Raw genomic sequence first — 24654 nt, 5'->3', positions numbered from 1 at the left:
TGAATTTTTGTCTACATTACTCATTTTTCATTTAGTTCATATTTTTGTCATTAAATGTTGCTTATATTACGTAATAATATGAAATATCGACGAGATACGATTTAGGTGACCAGTACGCATTCAGCAACTTTCCCCTAATATATAGAAAAATTATCGTATTTTAAGAATTAAACGATTATTACATTTGCTGTATTGAAAAATTATCTTGGATTATGAATTATTAAATAAAATCAATTATTTTATTAACGTGATTTGTTTCGTTTGTTTCAGGTTCATAAACGCGAGACGTAGAATCGTTCAACCAATGATCGACCAGAGTAATCGAGCCGGTAAGACGAATCCACTTCAGCCAACAAACATTTACACACACTCATACAATACAAGAGACACGTACAATATTGTGCCATCTATTACTGATACTATATCTCACGAATCTATTTATTTTCCGTATTACTTTTCTCATTTTTATAATATATTATAGGACCGTATATGTGTGTGTAATAACACAAACTATAGAAATCAAAGTCTTAAACGGTCTAACTGGATTTTAAATGTTTACATGATTCTTGTGTAAATTTATATACTACGTATGTAGTCCTCAGAAATGATTTTTCACCATCTTCGAAACGATCTTAATAATGTTGAAGGACGTATTAAAATTTGTAAATAATTAATTTTTATTACGAAAAATATTATCTCGGTCAGGAGTCGAACCCGAATTTCTTGCATTCCGTGCGAGCGTCCTAAGCTATTATTATCATTATTAAGATCGTTTCGAAGATGCGAATGAGTATCAAAAATTTATTAAATTGCTAGTCAATTTAACTCGTGATATTACTGCTGTAGTTTAGTAGAATTAGCGTTTCAAGACCGAAAAATCATTTCGGCACGCGTTTCTGGGGACTACATACGTAGTATATAAATTCACACAAGAATCATACAAGCATTTAAGATCCAGCTAGACCATTTAAGGCTTTGATTTCTATAGCTTATGAATTAACATAATTTATTTTAAATTAAATAAGAAATTTGTTTTTTTATTAAGGTGCTTTAGTAAGTCAATTTTTGTGCATTTTAAGATTGTTCCATGTTATTAAATTTTTCAATAAAGTTTCATTTTTAACGAAAAATTATTATTACATTTAATATGAATATTTATTATGATTTCTATTACAAAATGAGAGAAAACTTAACAAATAACTAAAAAATTGTACACAAATTTCATACATTTTAATTATACATATGTTAAAAAATTCATTAATGTCAATTTATATACAATTATAAAGTAATCTTTTTTTATTTAAGATACTGTTTTTAAATAGTATTTTTAAAAGTCTGATTTATTATAGGAAATAATCAGATTATGAATTTCAAATTAATGTTGTCATTTTTACAATAAATACAAAGTATGCAATAATTTTACATTAATATAAAGTATTTTATCATTTTCTTTTTACATACTAAAGGTAGCAGTTAGTATGGAAACTTGATTAACAGCTGATGATTTATGAATGGTTGTATAGTATAATTATAGTTGACAATTTAATGCAACAGTCACGTCTAATACCTCTTTAATACTTCATGTAATAAATATTCAGTCTTTACGTAGTATATTCTTGGTATTATTCTTTAATAAACGAAACATTCAACTCGAATGAAACCTTTAGCATCGTATACATTATATTTGTATATCCGCAATATCCGCCGTTTCTCTCTGAAATCAAATCACTTCGTGATTCGATTATCAGTCGTTCCACGCTTATGATGGAAATTTGAATTTCACTTCTCTCTTGCATGTCTGATTAATATCATGTCCGACAATCATTCCGTTTTGTGATTTAGAAAGTATTATTATCAAGTCTCATTTCACGCAAATGGATAACTCGCGAACTGTCAATTCTCTCTAACAGAATTTTTAACATACAAATAAAAACTAAATTTTTAGAACTAAAATTTCTTTTGTGCTAAGTAATTAATATACACATATGCATAATTTTATATTTATGAGGATAAAAATTAATAGTGATTACAATCAGGGCAAAAGAGAATAATGCGCTATGAGGATATATTCGAATGTATTCTCTTAAATTAAAATCAACAATTGTATTAAGTTCATCTAAGCAATTTCAATTAAATTATCTAAGCAATTTTGTACATAAGGAAATTTTTGTTAAAAAGAATTTGTTTTAGAATATTTTTTAATTGAGCCACATCTAGCGTTTACAATCACATATTAAGCATTTATAAAATAAGAATGCTTTTTTATCTATTGTAATAATCTTATATTAACTTCACTAAAGATGGAGCAATATGAGAGAATTGAAAGTTTGATATATCAGGAAAATATATTCCTTCATCAAATAATCTGTAAAGATGACGCGTTTACGAGGAGAGAATCACTTCGTTTGCAGTAAAAGGCGACAACAACGGGTCTTCGTGTTTAGGGTAGAGCCATTCTCTTTCTTACACACACACACACACACACACTCTCTCTCTCTCTCTCTCTCTCTCTCTCTCTCTCTTATTTTCTCTCGGTTAGGGTTCAAGGGATCGGTAGTGATTCGGATGATGGTGAGAGGGTTCTTCCGTGGAGTATCGGGTGGGCAGAGGTGGATAACGTTCCGGATAACGTTCGGATAACACTCGGATAACGGTGGGATAATTGGTAGCGGTGATCAGACCGAGTTTTATGATCAGGGAACATGCTCCTGTTGCCACAGTAGAAATTCTTCTCACTCTATCGGTCGTGGCCTGTCTTTCTCTTACGTTTTTATCCGTAACCGTGTCTTTGTTCCGCGACGTGGAAAGAAATGCCCGAGGAAAAGTTTGGTGAGGGTAAGTCGACTAAACGGTCGAAATATACAGAGAAAGAAAGCAAAAGAAAGTCCGATTCGCATCGTATTTTTACGACTGACCCCCTCATAAACACTCACTGAGTTACGGGTTGTTTGCTCTGTCGAAACTGGGCTTTAGGGGCGCTTTATCCGCTATCCAAACGTATCCACGAAACGTGCTCTCTGGGATAGCAAAGAATCGGTCTCTTCTTTTTTATGCTTCTCTCTCTTTCTCTCCCTCTCTCTGTCTCTCTTCCCTCTTTCCTTCGAATTGACGCATACGCTTCTCGCGGACTTCTGCAAATGATGGCCCGCAGCTTGCTTCCGTACTTTTGTATGCTGGATAGAAAACGTATCGTGTACTAAAACATTCAAGTGCCTTTGTGAGATTCTTCTCCGTGAGTATCATAAATGTCTTTGTGTTCTTCAGTTGATTTTATTCCAATTTACAAGAGTATGTTATCAATGTTATTAATGTTATAAGACTTGCGTGAATTGATGGTTACAATAACATCCTATAATATAAGATTTTCGCAGACACAATTAAAAATTTTTTCTGAATTAAATTTCAGAAGCTTCACTTTATTAAACTTTCTTATTATATATACAGCATGTATATATAATAAAAAATTGACATCGACGCTATTCTTTGCTGACGAAACGCTTTCTTAGCTGAATCAACAATATTAATAATTGCGACGCATATGTATTACCAGTGAATTCGAGCGATAGTTAAAGGGATATTCGCGAGGGAAATGACGGAAGAGAGGCTTGTGAGTATCGAGGGACGAGGAGAGCGAGAGCTCGGCGACCTGAACGTCGTCGTTCGCATTGGGCAAAGTGGAAACCCGTGTACGCCAGATTATCATCCCGAGTCAATCCTGATCACAGTTCCATCGTGCCGCAAACAGGCAACCCACGACCTTTTCAGCCCTTCCTTCCGCCTGCCGGTGCCATCGCCTCCGTTTTCTCGCTTACTCTCCGACTGGGAAACCAGTTTCACTAGAAAGAGTACATCTTTTGCGCGCGATTGAAATCGATGGAGCTCTGCGAGGACGTCCCGCTGCTGCCCTACGTTTCAGTCGATTATTGTGGCCAGAGAATGACACGCGGAATATTTTCATGGATGGAAATGGACATGATGAAGGAGAGAGAGAGAGAGAGAGAGAGAGAGAGAGAGAGCGCAAGAAACGTCGTGAAGGTCCATCAAATTCGCAATTTCAACTATTTTTCCAATTCCTCAGAGATTCAGCCTGTATTATTCCCCACTTGCTTCTATTCTGCTCTCCATCGGCGATCAGCAGTCCATTAAAGCTTAATAGCCGAAGCATTAGGCCCCAGGGCAGATTTTGTTCCAACGGAAGTGAGATAAATGTCTTTTTCAAATACTTCTAGTCCCTCGTGATCTGTTGATAGCGATGCTAAAATTGTTATTTGTCTTTTGAACGATTGTGTTTTTATACTATCGATCAAAAAACACTTTCAAATAATTTAATCTTATTGGTTAGTAAATGCAAATTATTTAATTTCTATGAAAGCTTTTTAATTCATAAAGTTAAATTTTATTATAAACAATAATCAAATTTATACAAATACTTTTATAATATTTGTATAAATACTAATAGTATTTATACAAATACTATTAAAGAAAAATGTATTAACATATCTGTTTAGAAAATTAAAGGGATTTTTATAAAATATAAAAATATATATTTTATGTTTTGTATTTGTCAAATGCCTCATCCTTTCTTTATTAATTACGCGGAAATTCTAGGAGCATATCGCTATCTGTCCACATGTACTTTCGAATTGTGCCATAATCTTTTTCATGCGAATTCTGCACAGAATTTTATTATTATAGAACGGAATCATACAAACGTTAATTCAAAATACGTCTTAAGACGACGACGGTGTCGACGACGCTCGTGCACGACTTGTCGGAACTTGCAAGCATGCATATCCTTCTCGGTTCACTCCTCCATATCGAGCTAATGATGCGCGTCGGTTGGATCATCAATCATACTTTCATTACGTAGATCCCAGCTGCTCCACATTGACTTCGTGGCCCGTGGGGCATTGTTATTATTCCGAGATGAGAGATGCATTCCGCGCACAAGAGCGCACTAACGTTTCGCGCGTTACACACTCCGTGTGCGCGTGAATTCCCGCTTATCAATCCCGATATCGGTTGTAGAAACCATGCCGATCGGTGATTTTATGATTTACCTCGTTTGCCTTAACGATTGTAGATCCGTATCTGCGTTCACGGAGACTGTAACACGCATTTTATTTCCTCGGGATGAGTTGCGCAAGTTGTTTAATATTTTGAAAACACATATGAAGTACATCATATATTGTCTGTAATATTTGTCGCAGTTCTGATACCAATATTTTAATATTAATGAAAAATACATTGTCGACATATTAAATTACGAGTAACGATTTTGTGGTAATCATTATTACATAAAAATTTTTCCTAACAATTCTTAATTTGTATTACTTTATGTGTACAATAGCATACAATTTTTTTGCGCAAGGATAAAATAAAAATCGATGTATAGATGAGATTATCGCTTTGGTTCATCGTCAGTTTCCTTTACCTTGCGTCAAAAATAGAATAGATCTGGCGATGCGGCGTTAACGTATCATCAAAAAGTAAAATTATGCACGATTTTCTAGTAAGCCTTTCTAAAGTTCTACTATATATATTGCGATTGTGTTTGAATGGATTATGGTTATTCTTTATCCGGCAACAAATGAATGGCTCGCTGAAATTAATGTAAAATTAGTTGTGTGCACGTCTACGTAGACAGTAAACCTTCTCACGCGGCGCTTTAACACTATCGTTCCTAATACCGCTCATAAAAGCGCGTGATCCCTTTTAAATCCTCCTCCATTCAATCATACACGACCGCGTAAGCACTCGAACTATAAACTATAAACCGGTGGCGCATCGTTTTACGACATACAAGCTGCCGCCGTGTATCCCTTTTGCGAGATTCTATTAGGTTTATATGTGCGGAGAAACCATGCCAGAATAGGAAGGATACATTCTTCAGAGTGGAGAAAAGATACAGTACAGCGAGCGTAATATATTATCACTGACATCTCGCAATAGAAATAATGATAATTTAATTGCTGAAGTTCCATTTGTAATTAGTCTTGCGTATAGACATTTGTTATTCGACGTGCAAGATCAGGTGTGATAACATATCTTTGTTTCCGGTTTACTAAGGACGTATGTAGTTAATTAATTAGGGTAAAAGCAGGTAATATGAAATACCGGTTTTTAAATTAACATTACTCCGATATAAATGTATATGAAGACTTTAAATTAATGCAGAACTCTTGAGAAATATGTTAGCTACAACATCCAATAAATAAAAATTACCAAAATTTAAGTCCAACAACAGTATTAATAAAAAAGTAAAAAGTATGAAAATGGAAGAGGTTTAAGAATATCGGTCAAATTTGGAGAATAGCAATAAGTAACGCAATAAATTATATAAAAATGTATTAAATTGATCAAAATATACTTAAAAATAATTCATGCTTTTATTGTACAATAATACGTAGAAAATAAAATATATTATTTAACATAGACAATAAAGAACGAAGTTAAATCTTGAATTAAATTATTATGCAAAATAAATATTAGCATCTAAAATAATCATTATTCTTCACAATAAGAATCAATTCTCAACCCTCGATATATTCCTTATTATCTGCATGTTTTCATGATAAAGACTTCTCGTGGTAATAAACAAATTAGAAATCGCAACTAAGCATAATATTGTTCATGAAATATTATTAAAAACGCGTCTATGTAATATAAATATTACCTTCAATTTATGAAAACACTTTTTTTAATAAAGCTTTCAAATTTCCAGACACAACAAAGGTAAACAAATGCTTATGCTAACAATACATCTTATCCACCGAGTTCATTGCTCGTTATGATACGTTTAGCAGCAATTGCAACAACTTCCATCGATTGCAGTATTTTATTTAAAAACAAAAGCTCCTATTCCACATTTTTAACCCTATTCCATATTCCCTGCTTTTACCCTATACATATTACGGTGAAACGTACAATAAATTTAATCAAATTTGATATAAGCATAATAAATAAATATGAATAACACCTATTGTAATCGTCAATTTAGAATATATAAAGCGTGTTTGCGAAAAAATGCGCTTATTGATTAAAGGTAGCTACATATAACGAAAATGCAAGTATTTAATGGTGTGAGAAAAACTTTTAATTGCAATTATATAAGAGAAGCAACATTACTCCCTTAAATTAATTCCGCGTTTTCTTGACCGTAACTTTAATCCCAAAATATTTACCGAAATAACCTATATATACTTAATTTTTTTTGGTAGAACTCCAATGCACTATATCATGTACAGCGCTGTCTAACGTCAAGACTGTATATAGTTACAGCGTCGGTAACACCGGTAGAATCGTCGTTCCCTCACGTGCTGCCAGAACGACGCAGTAAAAACGTAACAGCGGCACCGAAGTACCGTAAAGCTGCCCGTACGGGGCATTTCGTGACGATACCGCGATAAAAGGCGTCTGCTACCTCCATAGCAACGATACAGCCGAGGTATATTTGTCGAGCTTCCTTCTGTCTTGAAGATGACCATTGAGTCATTACCGAATGAAATATACTTATATTGTACTAATCCAATTATACCATAATTCAGTTGTTATAAATTATTGAAGTGAACATATATTGTTACGCTTTTTTTTAATATGCATCGAATAAAATTTGAGCAATTTCATTAACACATAATTAGAGTAATATTAAATAAAATTTAATATATTTTAATCCATGCACTATATCAAGGCTCAACTTAATATTTGACACGGCAATGAATAATTAAACAACGATATATGTTTAATGAAGCAGTTTTCCTTTTTGTAGTCGACAAATAGTATCCAATTACGACGTGAGTTAATTAATCGCTCAATGAGGTCATTATATATCTCTAGTCTTTACATCTCTTTACTGACGTAAGACCGGTGATCGCAACGATGACCGATCTATTCACTGATTTCTGTCGCGGCTTGTTTCTGCGCGGCGCGTTAATTACTCTTTCCAAGTATACGAGACTCGCCATCCTCTTCTTTCTTCTTTACAAAATAAACGACTTCCCACGAATTGCCTCTGCTATAATCTCAATAAGCATCGCTCATTCAGGCGCATTCAACTCCTTCGCCTATTTGTCGACTTTATGAGTTGGCGTTTGCGTACGCATTATATTAGGTGTATGAGAAAATTTTCAAAGAAAGCAGTTGCGACGTGTCCGTCGACAATATCTTAATTGCCAGTTTTGCTTATTACTCATCGCATTCTAACGATGGAGTCGGAGGTCAAAAAAAGAGTTCATAGTCGTAGATAACACAAGTGATCGCGTTTGCGTTTGCGTTTGTTTTTTTCGTCGTTTCTTGATCACTTTTGCATTATCTTATCTCTTTTGCTGTATTTACCTCTTTTCGACCGTTTTTATAAAAATTTGATTATCATTTATGTCGCTTTGTTTTCTTGTCCTGTTATAGATGAGCTGATGATCATACTTAAGATCCGATAAATTGTTCTTCTAGCCCAGTTGTTGGATTATTTCAATATGAATATATGAATAGTGTTAATCAATTAGTATATTCAATGTATTGTAAAATGATTATGATCATGTCAATTGCATGATGAATTAAAAAGCCTCAATGTACGTCAAAACTTTCATCGTACAATAGCTTGAAACGCATCGAATGTTGTGTCCAGTGATATAGCACAAGAACGGATCGTACTCTGCAGATCTAGTCGACGCAGACCATTCGTCACCGACTCGCCGAGAGCCTCGGTTTCGATAATGTCGTTCGATCCCTTCACTCTCACCCTCTCTCTCTCTCTCTCTCTCTCTCTCTCTCTCTCCCCCTCCCTCCCCCTCTCTCTCTCCCATCCCTCCCTTCTTTTTCCTTTCTTCCCTTTTTCGTCCGTTTTGATGGCTATAACTGTATTAGTTTGCAGAACGCACTATCTGGTTGCCAAAGATCTCTTGGAGCAGAATCTGCAGAACGAGCTAGGCCAGACTAAACCTACATAGGGTAGACCGAGGTGAATTGGATCATAGGGCGAATCAGATTAATGTAGATTTTGAGATACTTAATTGATATTTGTCGTTAATTTGATTACTTTTTTATGTCAAAAACAGCTCGTCTGAAACAAAAAAATAATAAAATTGACGGTAAATATCGACTGTCTCAAAATTTATATTGATCCAATTCACCCCGTGATCTGATTCGCCTCGGTCTACCCTATAGCGCATCCACTCCATCTCACTTGGCCGCTATTCCCACTTTCCTCACATCGAAGTTGCTCCAACCCCCTTAGCCTGGTCTTTTTCAACCCCTGATTCCCCTTAACGTTCCCTTCTTCGCTGTTTGTCGTGATCCTTCCTCTTCTGCTCAACCACCGGATCGGCCGGCGTCGTCCCTTTCGCGAGAGCTATCAATCAAGGTTGTCAATTTGTAATGGCGATTCTCTGTGTCCATCTCGGGTTGGGTCCAGACAGTTCACCGTCTACTTTTCTCCGTCTATCTTCGCACATTGGTGATCTTTCTGTCATCCTCTCTCCCTTTTCGTCTCAACTCTCGGCTAGCCCGGCTTGAAGGAACGAGAGAGAGAAAGAAAAAGGAGGAGGATAGTAGATTTTAGGAAGCTGGATACCAGCCCGCTGTAAACGTTCCTGCTGGCACTGATCGGATATCGGCCGACGAAGAAAAAGAGAATGCTCCGCCGTCGAGTTTAACGTTCCCCGTGGACCCTGGCGTGCTAAATAAAATGGATGTTCTAGGGTCGAGAATCGAGAGAAATTGTACGGTGGATTCCCTAAAATGTCACCGGAGGCGCTGACATGGACTGCTCGATAGCGCTCTGACGCTGATGCGTCGAAATCGAACGCGTTCGATTTCGAGACAGATCTCATTTGATTCCTCCGAAATGGGCGATTGGTTTTATCGCGACGCTTATTTGTACGAGTCTTTCTTACGAAATTTTCCATTACTTCTCAAGAGGCGTCGAAAACTTTTATATATATATATGTTCTTTAGTATATAGGTGTAAATAAACTGAACAAAATTAATTCTTAGCAATTATTATTCATGTAACTGTACAATTTATGATTTCATACTTTTATTAGTAGAAACAATTAACTGCACGGACAAATCTGATTTATAATTCAGATTTTGATTGAATTTAAATGCAAATTCGACCATACTATCGCAAGAATAATATCGAAGGAAAGTTTGAACTAAAAGGAGGAGCAGAGAATGGACGAGATCGATCGAATGGAGTCCAAGTAGAGACGATTTCTTCCCTCGTTGTTCCCTACCGACCGTCGCCAAGCTCTTTTTTCTCTACGTTTCGCGTCACGTAGACGTGATATAGAGTTACTTAGAGAGCCGATCCCCCGCGCATTACTGCCCTAACGTTCAAAAGGTGCCAGAACGGGTCCTCATATGACATAGATCATACGTTAATTGAAATGGGGTTCATGCGCGCCAGTCGTCGAATACAAACGACCGACTTATAGAAATGTTATTATTTGCTACCATACAGCACCGTGGGGAGAGTATAACCAGGACACTGTCGGGCTTAACGCAGGAAATTGCGTTCTGTTCGTATCAACATTTTGTTGAGCTCGACGCATAAAGGAACTCGATGAAAGCCCTATCAAATTCTTTTTGTTGCAAAACATTAACTGAAGAAACATTGTCGATAGTAGGAATAGTATAAGCAAGTATAATATTGTTATGCTATTTACACTATTTATACGATAATAACAAATATATTAGAATAAAATAACAATAATAAACGATTTAAGACCATATATATGTGAATACACAATAAGTCAAAATTAAAGTCTATAACGGTCGAAGCTGGATCTTAAATGCTTAAATAATTTCCATGTGAATTTATATACCACATATATGTAGTTATTTGAAATGCGCGTCGAATTAGTTTTTCGGACTTAAAAACGCAATTAAACTACTGTAATAATATCACAAATTAAATTGACAAGCAATGTAATAATTTGATGCTCAATCAGGCATTTTATTAGAGAAATGTTAATGTGCTGAAAATCTGTAAATAAATTTATTGCGAAAAATATTATCTCGGTCGGGAAAGCATCTATGAAAGTAATATATGCGATAATTTTTTATGGTTAATCGATAAAACAAACGACTTTAGAATCCTCTTAATAAATTCGTCATTGCATTTGCGTAATTACCGAGAGCTAGAAACTGCCGGCAGTTAATACCCGACTGAACGTAACAATAACTCACAATCGCCTAACCTAACTACCGAACTTTGATCCATTCTATGTAAACGAGCATAGGGTCCATTTCGTTACGCATAGGTATATAAATTGGCACGAGGGCGGGAATCGCTCGGACACGGAAATGAAGTCTTGGACGGTCACGATCGGTATGAAAAGATAAGGTCCGAGTTCTCGAGGGCGCTGGACAACGCCCTTTCTCCCTCACTCTTCAAACCTCTCTCTCTCTCTCTCTCTCCCCCTCTCCCTCCCTACCTCCCGCCCCCCCTGTTTCATATACGCTTTCCACTCCACCAATGAGATTTTTCATGACATGAATCGCGTCCGGTGTATCAAGTCATACCCAGAAGGCTGAAGCTTCTACGTAGCACGAAGGGTGGCCCTATCTTATCGGCGTAGCCATAATGGCCTGTTCTATCTCATCTCCAGTCTCGTTGACCGTTTGCCCCTAGACCACTTTCGCCATCACGGCTTTACCACGGTAATGGCGACCAGGAAGAAACCTGGCTGATTTGCCGCTTCAGCATCAGCGAAAGAGGAAAAAGATTCGTATCATGAAAATATCGGCTTGATGGCTTATTAAGTACTTTTACTAAGCATTGATTTCAAGTCGAATATATGAATCGTTTTTATCACAATCTTCCAGAATTAAATCGTTAAATTATATTTTATTTTGAAGTTTAGACGCAATCCTCGTTGAGATGAATAATAGAAACTAATTGGAATTGAATTTAAATTAAAAAAAAAACATTTGTTTAGAATTGATAATTTCTAAAAAAAAATGCATTAAATTAAATAATAAATTCATCAAAAGACTTTACTTTCTATTAACTCGATGTTATAAACATACATGAAATGCGTGAGAACTTGCAGTGCGGTAATCAATTGCGCGATACAGCAAAAGCTAGATTGCGAGACGTAGTGCATTAACGATGCTGATGGACTATTCAATTGAATACAGCCACATTGGTTGCAGTTATAACAAGCTTGATAAAGGATGTTGTATAAAATATGCATTGCGTTGGAGCGCTTTAGCTCGTAAAGAGGCTACTCTTCGTTCAGGCACGCTTAAGAACAGATAACAAGTTCAACGCAGGAAGAATATATTGATGAAGCTGACTGGCTATTAAGCATCTTTATCGCTCATCGCTCGGATGTTTCGCGCCCGCGCGTCGTGAAATAAAGTTGTCTGCAAAATGCATTTCATCTCTACTTTGAGTGGTCGAGTTGGCCGAAGTTCTATTAAGAAATGGCACGCTAAGTAATTACATCGTGTGATATCGATCTCGAAATCGATTTTACCTGTGACCTGGAAAAAGCCAACGAGAATCGTTACTTATGGAGGATTATATTGCACATTCAGGAGAAACGAAACGGAGTTTCCCTTCGCGACATTTAAACGACCAGCCACTGTCGGAGTTTATTTATGTCTGTCGTAAGAAGATACACTTCCGACGTTTGTGGCTCTCATAACCTCAGTTTATTCACACTGTTAAGGATGGTTCCTATAATCCACGGATATCAAACTTTAGGCTACAATGGCAAATTCAATGCGCGACGCATGGCTTCGTTAAAGCAATACAGAGACAGGTGCGAATTTAATAGTTTTATATTAAATTTTAATGATAGCGTCATATTATGATCTGCTGCGTTCACCTTTATTACTATCGAAATTCTTAGAACGATTTATTGATTTGTATATATATATATATATATACACATAAAGTTTTTTTTACCATCACAGTATATTCAAACAGAATATAAAAATTAGTATCTGTTTTTAAACAATACAAAATTTTGAATACAATTACTACTTTTTGTAGTTTGATGATAATAATAATAATCTGTAATCACTATTTTGTTGTATTGCTGCTAATAAAAAATAAATTTTAAGTAGTTAGTATATTAATAGTTATTAATGATTTTTTATGATGTTTGGGAAACGAAGAGTAAAGATTTATTTGAAATGTAGTAGACTAGGTCAGTTATTATAGTTTATATCCCATGGATTAATTAAAACATCTAAATACTCTATGCACGTATATAAGATAATATATACTTTCATAAAGAGAATATTGTATTTTATACGTTTTGAAACCTTATAAATATTAAATGGTTTATGGATAGTGCGAGAAACATTCTCTCCCTCTGTATCGTTCGTTCATTAATTATTTATCGCGTCAACTAAAGAGCCAGTCAACCGCGAGCACTCATTAGGTTTTATCGGGGAGACCAGATGAATTTTGTGAATCGCAATACTGCGCATCACTGACAGAAATTTATGTCACTCCGCGATAGTGTGGGTGCACCATAGAAGAAGGGCTGAAGTTAAAGAACTGGGTTAAAATATGCCAACGCCATTGCTAACTCGAAGAGTAGAGCAAATTAATTTTGGCTTGTCACAAAGATGATCATCCATAAATGCAATAGCTTCTTTGCTTTCTTCATCGCTTCATATGTTCCGCGTTCTCTTCTTTTCTCTCCTTGATTTATCGACCCAACATCATGCCCGAGAAAAAGAGTATGCAATAATCGTGATTTATGTATTCATTACCAACCACTTCGGCACGACTTGTTTGCACTGTTTTCAGCTGCTAGTGCACAATATTCGCCTCGATGCCGTAGTTTATTTTCAATTTTGGAGCTTTTTTGGACAGGACACATTATTGCACGATGCTTCGATCGTTGGTCATTCTCCAAATAGCTGTTGCGACATTTATCTGTGAATTATTATATTTGTTGCGAATTATTCTTCATTCTCTTCATTCATTTTATTTAAACTTTCCTATTATTTTTTTAATCTTTTCAAAATTTCATAAAGTTTATGCAAACTTTATAAAATTGTGATTGAAGTAGCTTACATAAATGATTATTATTTAGAAAAAGGAAAAGTGAAACCAATGGAAATTTTACGTACCAGTAAATTTTGTTATTTAATATATTATGCAACCAACACTAGCATGAGCGGGATTTCGTTGATTTTTGTTGCCAACATTCTCTGAATGTTCTGCGGATGAGATATGCTCGGGCTTCATAGCGGCAGCTGGGCCGATCGATGTCCGTGTACGGTTAGTGGATATTCGAGTAGAACGAGTAGAGAACGTTGGAAAGAACCGAAACGGCTGGGCGCGCGGGGTGGACGTTAGGAAAGGGAAGTTGCTTGCTGGAGACAGCGGAAGAAAAATAGCGGAAGTCATCGACCTCCGAAGGGCTATATATCAGAGAGGGTCGCGGGAGGATGGTAGAGGAAACCCCGGCGAGTATTTTCATGTACATATACAGATCCATGCCTGTGTGTGAATAGGTGGAAAGGGTAAAAGGGGGCGAGTTTTCGTGCGATTCGCAAAGTGTACCAGCTAGAGGAATGAGAACGAAGACGTTGAAGAGCTAGAAGGACGAGAAGGATAAGAGTTGGAGAAGTAGTCGAGGAGATAGTACGGAATCTAGGATAGTAGTCCTACCGTTTTATCATCTAACCAAGGCGAGGACAACGACAATGTCGGCGGTGGTGATTTTGTTCCTTTCTACTCTCGTTCGCTCCTCTGTCGGTCGGGTTTATCTTAAATGAGACTCCTGGAGGGCTTAACTCGGCTTGCCATGGTTACTCCGCGTATCTTTTACTCGTGCCAGGGTATATCTCTGATTGATTAAATTCCTGCAATTACGTCGCGTCGTATATCACACTACCGGCTCACCCCAGAGAGAACATGTTGAGCAAAACTGAAATTCGAATGGCAAGGCGCGTCAAGATTGCCCTTCGTGGATTTGCGTCAACGATACGTTTTAGATTTTATTGTGGTAGACATCCTACTGACACAACCTAACATGAACTGAATTGAGAGGATTAATTTTACTTCAGATAGACTACACAATGACATATGCTGGCGTTGTGACCATCGAGCATGTGCAAACGGACATATTATCATTTAATACTAATATACAGTATGAGATTAATTATTGCAGTTAATCCTACTTGGATGTAATCCATATAGTATTTGCTATTTGTAAAATGTTTTATCACACATATTAAAAAATGTAAATATATATATATTGTATATATCTCCATCACAATACACAATTATAAAATCTAGATTTCCACATAAATCCAAATTAAGCGATATATCATGTTTTGTACTTTATAATTGTATGCATTATTACTATTATTATACCGCGTCACTATTATTATATTTGACATTGGTGTACGGATATATATAGCGTCAGAAATATACAGTATAAATTACGGCACGCGTTTCGACAATGCGACGCAAATCCGAACAAGCGATGCGCAACAATGCCAAACGATTTCCGCAATTGTTGCCATTATCGTTTTAATCATAGCATTTACGATCACGCCAGCTTCAACAATAGTAACGCCGCCGAAACAACACAAATACATTGTTATTAAGTCACAATACAACGACGCTACGACACCGATATTATTTTCCGACTCGACGACATTATCTACAACCACCGTCGAAATGAACAATGCGTGGAAACGAGGAGAAAAAGAGAGCCCGTACAGAGACCTAATACAAAAAAAAAGACACAAGCGAAGCATGGATAGCACGTAAGAGATAGAGAGTTGGAGTGATAGAGGGAAGGAAGGAGGGAGAGGGAGGGAGGGAGAGAGAGGGGGAGAGAGAGAGAGAGAAAGGATAGTATAAGGGGGAGCGAGAATAGGAGACCAGGCAACAGCAGGGCGGATGAGTTATTAGATCCGGCGTATCCGGTATTGCGTCGCGGATGACCAATAGTTTCATCGAGGGATTGTTGAAGGTTCCGGAGCACATTTCCGACTTCCGCCTGACGAATCGTCCTTCCGCCTGCCTATCGCTTCTTCGTCGTCTTCTTCCCATCGTCATCATTGTGGTCCCGTCGGTAGCTGTCGGAATTTGCGAAAGAGAAGCTCGAGCTCTAAGCTATTCGCAGAAAAATATGTATAAACTTGGAGAGGTAAAACTTGGATTCTTTCGTCGCTGTTAACCATGACGATCTTTTACGTTTTTTTTTCTCTTCATTTTTCCTTTCGTCGACTGCCAAGAGATAATTTGACTCTCAAAGGATATTATTGCTTTCGTACAAACGTCTTCACGGTAATATTGACTAATGTATATGTCGTGTTTTGAAAAATGCCATTAGAATAATAGAACATAAAATCATTAATATTTAGGATTATCTTAAATTCTGATATTTTTATATATTTACTTTTACATACTTAAACAGATATATCTTTACGTAATATTTGTCTTTTCTTTGTATCCAAACGTAATTATATTCCAAATATAAAACGAATGTGAAGAATGTATAAAAAACATTCTATTTTTATAATTTGATTCCCCTCTATATTATCCTTTGTATCTGTCTCTCTTTCTCATTCTCCTTTTCTCTATCTTTTATATGCTATCCATTCTTTTGTTTGCAATAGCTCTTTTTACTTGCTCTCTTTTTTTCATGAACATTTCCCTCGCTTTCATTTTGCTTTATATTTTTCTTGTCATATGCATAAATGAATTTTGTTATATATTTATTTCCCATAATTTTAACTATTTTCTTTACTTATATATATTTTTTAAGTTTATGCAATACGTATACCTTTGCGTAAATTTGCTCTCAATTTATTGGAAGTTTATTTTGTTAACGCATACATGGGGGGGGGGGGATTATATTACAATTTATAAATTATATCAAATAATTGCTTACTGATAAATAAGATTTGAACTGTTCAGAAATATTTTCGAAGGTTTTGATAATATTGTACCGAATGTATTTTATCAATAAAATAATTACATTTTGTTTATTTTAGCTAGGATTAATGTTATAAAATACGCATGCAAAAAGCATTTAATCGAGAATATCTGATCGAATGCCATATATATATAATCAGTGTAATTGAATTAATAAGCGTCATGAAATGAATATTCGCAAGGCGTTACGAGTTGTCAGACAGAGCCTTGCGAAAGTGAAACCCAACAATTTGTCCGACCCGGTTTAACCGGCTAATCCTTCGTCCCGGTACGCCGCAGCTTCGAAGTACTTCTTCGTGGACCTTTTCGTCGAGCACTTAGCGCTCCTTGCTTGGTCGCTAATTAAGTCGTCAATTCCGAGCGGGTCGTCGGGATGAGATGGAACTTGGGTGCTTCCTTTAAATCTTGAGTAGAAGTTCGTTACTGCACTCGGCCACGGTGAACTCCGGAAACTGATGGTTGTTACTTAGACTGCTCATATCTATCATGGTTTCCCTCGCTCTCTTCCTCGCAAGCATCCTTACCACTTTATCCCCCCCCCCTCTCTCTCTCTCTCTCCGTCTCCGTTCGCGGTTTTAACACCCTCCTTCGCGAAAGCTCCTGGAAACTCTGTCGGTAACGTTAGGTCAGGTTATATCGAACCTAGGAAACCTCCGGCGAGAAGGAGAACTCGGCTTGAACTCCGATGGAACTCCGGACGGAAACTCGGCGTGAACACTCGGCGTGTCGCCACCAACTAAGTTGGAGAACACCACCCACTAACCTCCGTAAGGATTCCTCGCTCATCCAGGAAGCATCGGTGGCAGCCAGAGAGTCCGACCACCTTACACGCCTTCGTACCTTCAACTCTGATCCTCCGCCTACCACTATAAACGTGGGTCAGGCCGCAACCATAAGTTACTACTAATGTTGTTCCTGTGTTGCGTGACCGAATTCGTTGAAAAGGATTTTGAATAGTTAGCTAGTTTTAAAATTCCTGCGCGCTCTATTTTATTAACTTCTAAGCAATATAATTTTCATGTAATTTTTTTAATTTTTTGTTAGACGATATTCAAACTATGGTATATATATCACACAAGTCAAATAAAATTGTGAGCTACAATGGTTATTAATGTCGAAATATTATAATTATTATCGGATTATAGCATTTGCAAAGGATGAATAATTTAGCTGTGCAGACATTTTGATTCCTTTTTTGAGTCCCCTTCAATGCAATGAGATAATTCAAGAAATAGAAGCAATTCCGAATCCTCCTCCAACATAGTCAATTTGATGAAACCTCTGGTTAAACTTCTGGTCAAGTCGTAGACATTATATAAATAACGTTCGGAAAAGCTAAATGAAATTTTTACAATACGATATTATTTGTACTGGAAATTAAATACGTATATAATATTTTGACATTATCATTTAAATAACATTAAAAAGTCTTAGGAAATTTTTTGGCTTTAATATAAATTTTAGTTTAACGACGCTAGAAGACCGTGAAAACATATCTTCTTACGAAGTAGTTCATCCTTAAGCTCCTAACTTATTTTCTTCTCCTGTTTTGAAGGAAGTAGTTCCGTTTCGCGGCCGAACTTTGACATTCCACCACTTCGAACGAGTCTGTCGCGAAAGTTTAATTAGATTCACCTTGAGGCAATTCCAGGCTCCTCTTCCATCGGTCGCTATGGCAGCAAGTTAATGAGTCGATAATAAATTTTATTTAGTTATAAAGATAATGCCTTTAATGAATTTAAGGAAATATTCAAACTGCTTCGTTCGATTACCACAGAATTTTATTAAAATTTCGCTATATAGTTCAAAAGAAAATTCTCTCTCTCTCTCTCTCTCTCTCTCTCTCTCTCTCTCTCTCTCTCTCTCTCTCTCTCTGAGATCATTTTTTTCTTTCTTTAATATATAATTATGTGGCGGTAATTAAATTTTATGGTTGTAAATACACAAACGAAACAAAACTAAAGCGGGGTCTGCAATAGAAGTCGTAGCAGTCGTAGAGTCTTAAGTCGTAGAAAATTAACAGATCACAGTAGAATATGAGAAGAATAATCGACTGATTGGTTAATTTTCTACGACTTAAGACCCTACGACTGTTACGACTTTTATTGTAGACCCCGCAATACTCAAATACGTTTCTTCTATCTTTTATCATTTATCCATAATCGAAGACGTATTTTTATCGCGAATGGAATATTTTTGTAATGTCTTTATTATTAGCCGTGACGATTAACATATACACATGACTACCTCATTTTCTATCATCTCATAGCCCATCTTATCATTCTAATTGTAAGTAAATTAGCAATCACAATATATAGCTTGAAATATACTATACGGGGCGCTTCCCAACGGGTTTCGTATGACGATAAGCGGGCACGCATGCCAGGAGTTGGTAGAATTGTAGATTTACACGATACCGAAATACAAGCGGTGAATTGACCTCGATCGGGGAACTTGATCGCATTACGCCATACGGCGTTTTTCGTAGCGTCGTGCGGTCTCGTTGCACTGTGGGCTCTAACCTCATCATTGACCCTCTACTTTGACTTAGTCCGAGACAGAAATAACGTTCTTCGTCCTGCGGTATCCGACCCCCGTCGGAGAATCAACGAATTCCCCGGATGACTCTGAAAAGCCGCACGAGGATTTCCGACGTCATAAGAACGGCTATTAAGACGGCGATAATAGTCGGCGATATAATTCGCCTTTGTTAATTAAAGCGTAACGAGGCGATAGCTCAAAGGTTTCATATAAAGGATCGGACAACGCGATCTTCATCTTTAATCCTCCACAATACGACTCGTAATTTATTCACAAGAAATTCTCGGGATTATTTTATAGATTCCGATTTTATCTCAAGATAAATCTGATTTAGGTTTCTTTTATTGTCTATTACTGTGTACGAGATTTGATCAGTTAATCATTGAATTTTTATTTCCATTAATTTTTTATATCTAAAAATATTGCATGTATAAATATCAATACATTCACATACAATATATATATATAGTAATTTATTTATTATTTTATTTATCGTAAAATATAAAAACAAAAACTATATTTAAATTGTTTAAACAAAATTAAATCTATATATTTAATTTTATTTTCAACAATAGAATTGAATCTTATTATACATACAAGGCTCTATATTATACTTTATATTAAATATTATTATTTAGTGTTGTTTGTATCGTCATGCAAAAAAGTTTCCTGTCGTGTACTAATAATTCTGATTTAATTAAATCTATTGTACCTTGTTTCAAGATACTTTGCTGTGCTTCGTCATGAGTCTAAATTACGAGCATAGAAAGGGACGGCTTTGCGAGAAGAATCTTCGCGGGAACACTACCGGATTTTACCTTTCCGTTTCCCCTCAGCCATTACTCTATCGGGTTTCTTTTCGTAGTTTCTTCTGTCGACGTTGCAAAGAGAAGAACGATTCCTTAATTTCCTATATAGTGGCTATATTGTCGGCTATCCCAAGATGCCCCGCTGCGTTATAGCGCAGTTTAATCACACTACAAGCGCGCATCCCTCGTTAGCGAAATATCGTAGTCGCTATTATATGCGGCTACATTCCACGCGACGACGTATATGTACATTGCGAGATGCGGCATGCCGTACAAGACATTTTCACTGCTCGGAACGGCATCTAAATCTTGCGGTGCTGTTGCGAAATCGGTAATAATCTTTCGACTTTTCTTTGATAAGAAATAAAAAACAAATTGGCACTATTGCACTTTACGTGTAATTTGTAAATTGAAAAAATAGAGCTTATTATATAGACGAGTTATTACACGATATCTCCTTTGAATAAAACCTCTTGGTAATTTTTTTTGTACCGAACACAATAATTTTATCGCGAAAGCTTAGAAAGCTTGCAGCATTGTCACTTGATTTATTTTATATAAAAGCTGTTCAATTACCTCGTTTTTCTTTATATAACTTACATCTTTGTATAAGAAGAGTGCAATTTTAGATTATTATAAAATTTAAATTTTGATGCAAAGAGAATTAATACCATACTTTTTAACATAATTTTTCTAAAACATTACATTGCAATACTCTGATAGTATACGATCATAACATAATACTTTTTATATTTAAATATATTTCTGTGTTTATTGAACAGCTTTAGCCCCAGTTTCACAACTTACGGTTAACTCTTAACCGAGGTTCAACTTATTTCTCATCTTTTTCCAATTCTAGAATTGAAAAGAGATAATGAATAAGTTGAACCTCGGTTAAGAGTTAACCGTCAGTTGTGAAACTGGGCCTTAGAATGTCAAGAAAACATTTACGTTATCCTTAGTGTCTCGCGTTACCGAGGTTATTGGATCTATAGTGAACATGCTCATTGAAAAAGCAACGAGGAATGAGGAACAGTTACATTGAAGAGCGTTGCGCATAGTTGAAAAACAGTCTATAAGAAAACCGAAGAAAGAGACAGATTCTGAACGAAAGGGGATGCTTGCAATAATTGTGATTTACGATTTGGTTGCTCGCAAAGTAAAGCACGGAGAGATCGTTTGAAACCGTGGCGACGTATTTTGCGAAGCAGAAGAACTCGGCAAGACGAGAAGATGAAGAAAAAGACAACAGGGTATGAGGGAGGAAAGGAGGAAGCGAGATTACGGGCTTCCCGTTTTTTGACAAATCACTGATGGAAAATTCAGCGAACCGTGGAGAACCGCGATATACTAGACTGTGTCTTTATACTATCTGTAGGCTTTGTGTAATTATTATATGTATCTATGGAAATTGTCTTAACGGGTATAAACTTTAATTGGTGTTCTTTTCCATGATTTTTAGGAACCGATGGCTTAACTATTATATTATTTGAAGATTACACACAGTTAATGCGTGTATATGTACTTGATAAATCTACAGTGGCAAACTGTATATAGTATTGAGAAATATAAGTTGAGGGAGGAAAATTTTAGCATATGAAAAGCTTCGTGAAGCATTTCAGTGGCAATCGAGCCCTCAGTGTTTCGGACCTCAGCGACATTCGTTTATCTATCTCACTCTTTCTGTTTTTGTCTCTCTTGTGTCGTCAGCTTCGGTTGAGCATTTACTGGCATAGAGGGTAGGACGCAATCAGTGCTCTTGATTTATCGTGGCAATATACATTAAGATACCGACATTAAAACTAGGGGAGTCTCCCATGGATCCCGAGGTTCCATTATCGCTTAGAACAGAGGAGAGCTGTCGTCACATTGCATCGAAATACTTGGATGAGATTGAATTCTCAGTTGCACTTGACACCTTCGATATTTTTCTGAAATTAATAGTGATCTGTTGTTCGCATGCATTCTTATTTTCTTTTTCATTAGTAACAGTAGAAACCACAGTAATTTATTTATACTGACTGTTGTTAGCAACTGGATGCATTATTGATGTTATACTGATTATAAAAAATAAACTATTACAACCGCCAGAATATTAAGAGAATTTTTTAATCAATAATTCGAAATATCAATAAGAAGGCACAGACACGCACGCACACACACGCACACCGATTGCCAATGTCACGAGCGAATTATAAATATTATTAAATTATAAGTAATATTACCATTAAGTTTTATATATATATATTTATGTTATAAAAATATAATTTTATTCGATTATTTTAATTATGTATTATTTTAAATTTAATTCGGTACATAATTTGCGAATCGCTTACCGCGCTAAACGCTTTTTGCCAATTATTGTGCATTCATATATTTTTTATATTTATTATTTAATATTTTTAAATTATTAACGTTTCTTTCAAGAAATTATCTCAAAGGAAACTAATTTATCTTTTCCTCTTTCTTCAATATGCTAAACATATGCAAAAATATGAGTCAAAAGAATTCGCTAAAAATGTTAAGAATATTTAAAGTTTACGATATAAGCTTCTTAAATTATCAGTGATATGATCGTGACTTTGGTGAATCACATCACACAGCTCACCGTGCTCCCCGATACGTGCTTCTCTCGATCTCCCTCATCCTACCTCTTTGCCATGAGGAGACTGAGTATCGAGTGGGCATCGAAGTCTCGAGTTCCTCGAGAACTTTGCAAGGGGTCACGGCGAGCTTGTCCAGTACCCGCCTGCCAATTACGGAACAGAGATCTAACCGTAGTAATGTGTAGTGTTTCCACCATTGTCTGCAGGACCAAGTGGGGCATACAGTCCGGATGCGACGATGGGCTACATGATGGACGGACAGGCGGCCAGCATGATGCACCGACCGCCCGGCGATCCTACCTTTCACAATCAGTATCATTATCCAGAATACTACGGACATCACTTATAAAGGTTTGTGTATATTATACTGATGTCCCGATTATTAATTTTTCACGTTGGATATAGTATGTGTCCTTATGAATTAACTTATATGTTTGTTTCATCTCATTACCGTCCTGGGTCAATACTTTTAAATCAATTTTATTATAATTGAAATTTTTAGGGAAATGGATCGCGCAATTCTCTTGTTCACTTTTACTCCAGAGAAACTAGCTTATTTTTTTTAATTTATCTATTTATTATTGTTATTATTATTTCAAAGTTTCTGTTCACAATATCAAGATTTGTTTATTTTTCATTCTTATTTACTAAATTTTTGCAGACTTTGTTTCTATTAGAAGGAAATATTTTTCTATTCACACTCCCTAATATTTATCATAGTCAATATAGTAAATTAAACAGAAATTAAATTTGTATTTTTTACTTGATATGTGACTGTTTTAACATTGAGGTGTCCAATTAGCTTGTATAATATATTAAAAAATAATACAATCAATTAATTATATATTTATGAGGGAGATTTTAAAGAGACAGAGAAAGATTTTATAAAAAAAAATATTGATCAATGTTACGAATAAAATAGATTATTTCTATCTAAAAATGTCTTATATTTTTATTTTATTTTAATATTATTTTCGAAATAACATTTTCGTTAGACTGAGGATCGCCAACCTCGGATGTTTCAGGAGTACTTGCAAAATGGAATGGGCGAAACGATGGTTCTAGCAACACGAAAAGCGTGATGGACCTACTGTGCTCCAGTTGGCGTAGATCAGAATCGGGGGACAACGATGATCCGTGACCTCCAGGACGATCACCATGGCAGTCTTGATGATTTCTTACTACGCCACACGTCGAAATTCGTGATACTTGGGTGCTTGGGGATGAGGGAAAAATACAAAAAGAAAAGGACAGAGTCAAGTTCCCGTTTAAAAGAGAAAGGACAAGGTAGATGAAACGCCGCAGGAGGCCGACGAGATCGTAGAGACGTCGAAGGAAGAAGGACGGTTGCAAGGCGAAGCAAAGTGGCTACGAACGCGAGGAAAAAGGACGAGGGGAATGAAGCCGCGGCTTGGTCTCGAGAGTGACGCGGTCGCGAAGAAATTCATGTGATTGTTCTTTGTACAAATATCGCGGTGTAATATTGTAGTGATTGAAGAATTTAAATGTTAAATTTTAATACAGTCGCGATCGAGATATATTAATGAAATATAAGTGATATATAGGCAATTTAGCGGGCATGTACATTAAAAAAGGAGAGGCAAATACACACCCGATGCTCGCACGGAATAGAAAATATGTTCAATGCACAGACGACGCAAAAGAGGTAAAAGAGAGTACGAGAGACACGAAGAAGACAAACGAAATGGCAGTATATATGTGTGTGTGTGTGTGTGTGTGTGTGTGTGTGTGCGCGCGCGCGCGCGCGCGCGCG

General features: G+C 36.2%; 1 protein-coding gene across 4 annotated transcripts in view; it reads left to right on the top strand.

Annotated features, from left to right (window-relative positions):
- hth (Meis homeobox homothorax) overlaps positions 1 to 24642 on the top strand; it is a 446666-nt gene extending 422024 nt beyond the window's left edge. For 2 of the 4 annotated variants that reach the window (XM_018505263.1, XM_018505259.1), the window contains exons 12-14: positions 271 to 329; positions 23066 to 23231; positions 23906 to 24642. In XM_018505263.1, coding sequence (XP_018360765.1) covers positions 271 to 329; positions 23066 to 23229 — 223 coding nt within the window. In that variant the 3' untranslated portion in view covers positions 23230 to 23231; positions 23906 to 24642. Of the gene's footprint in view, positions 1 to 270; positions 330 to 23065; positions 23232 to 23875 lie in introns of all 4 variants that reach the window. The other 2 variants (XM_018505262.1, XM_018505261.1) reach the window with 2 other exon arrangements.
- The last annotated feature ends 12 nt before the right edge of the window (positions 24643 to 24654 follow it).

This window comes from Trachymyrmex cornetzi, unplaced genomic scaffold, assembly GCF_001594075.2.
Source record: "Trachymyrmex cornetzi isolate Tcor2-1 unplaced genomic scaffold, Tcor1.1 scaffold203, whole genome shotgun sequence".
NCBI classification, from domain to species: Eukaryota; Metazoa; Arthropoda; class Insecta; order Hymenoptera; family Formicidae; genus Trachymyrmex; species Trachymyrmex cornetzi.
This window is presented reverse-complemented; position numbering and strand designations above follow the sequence as displayed.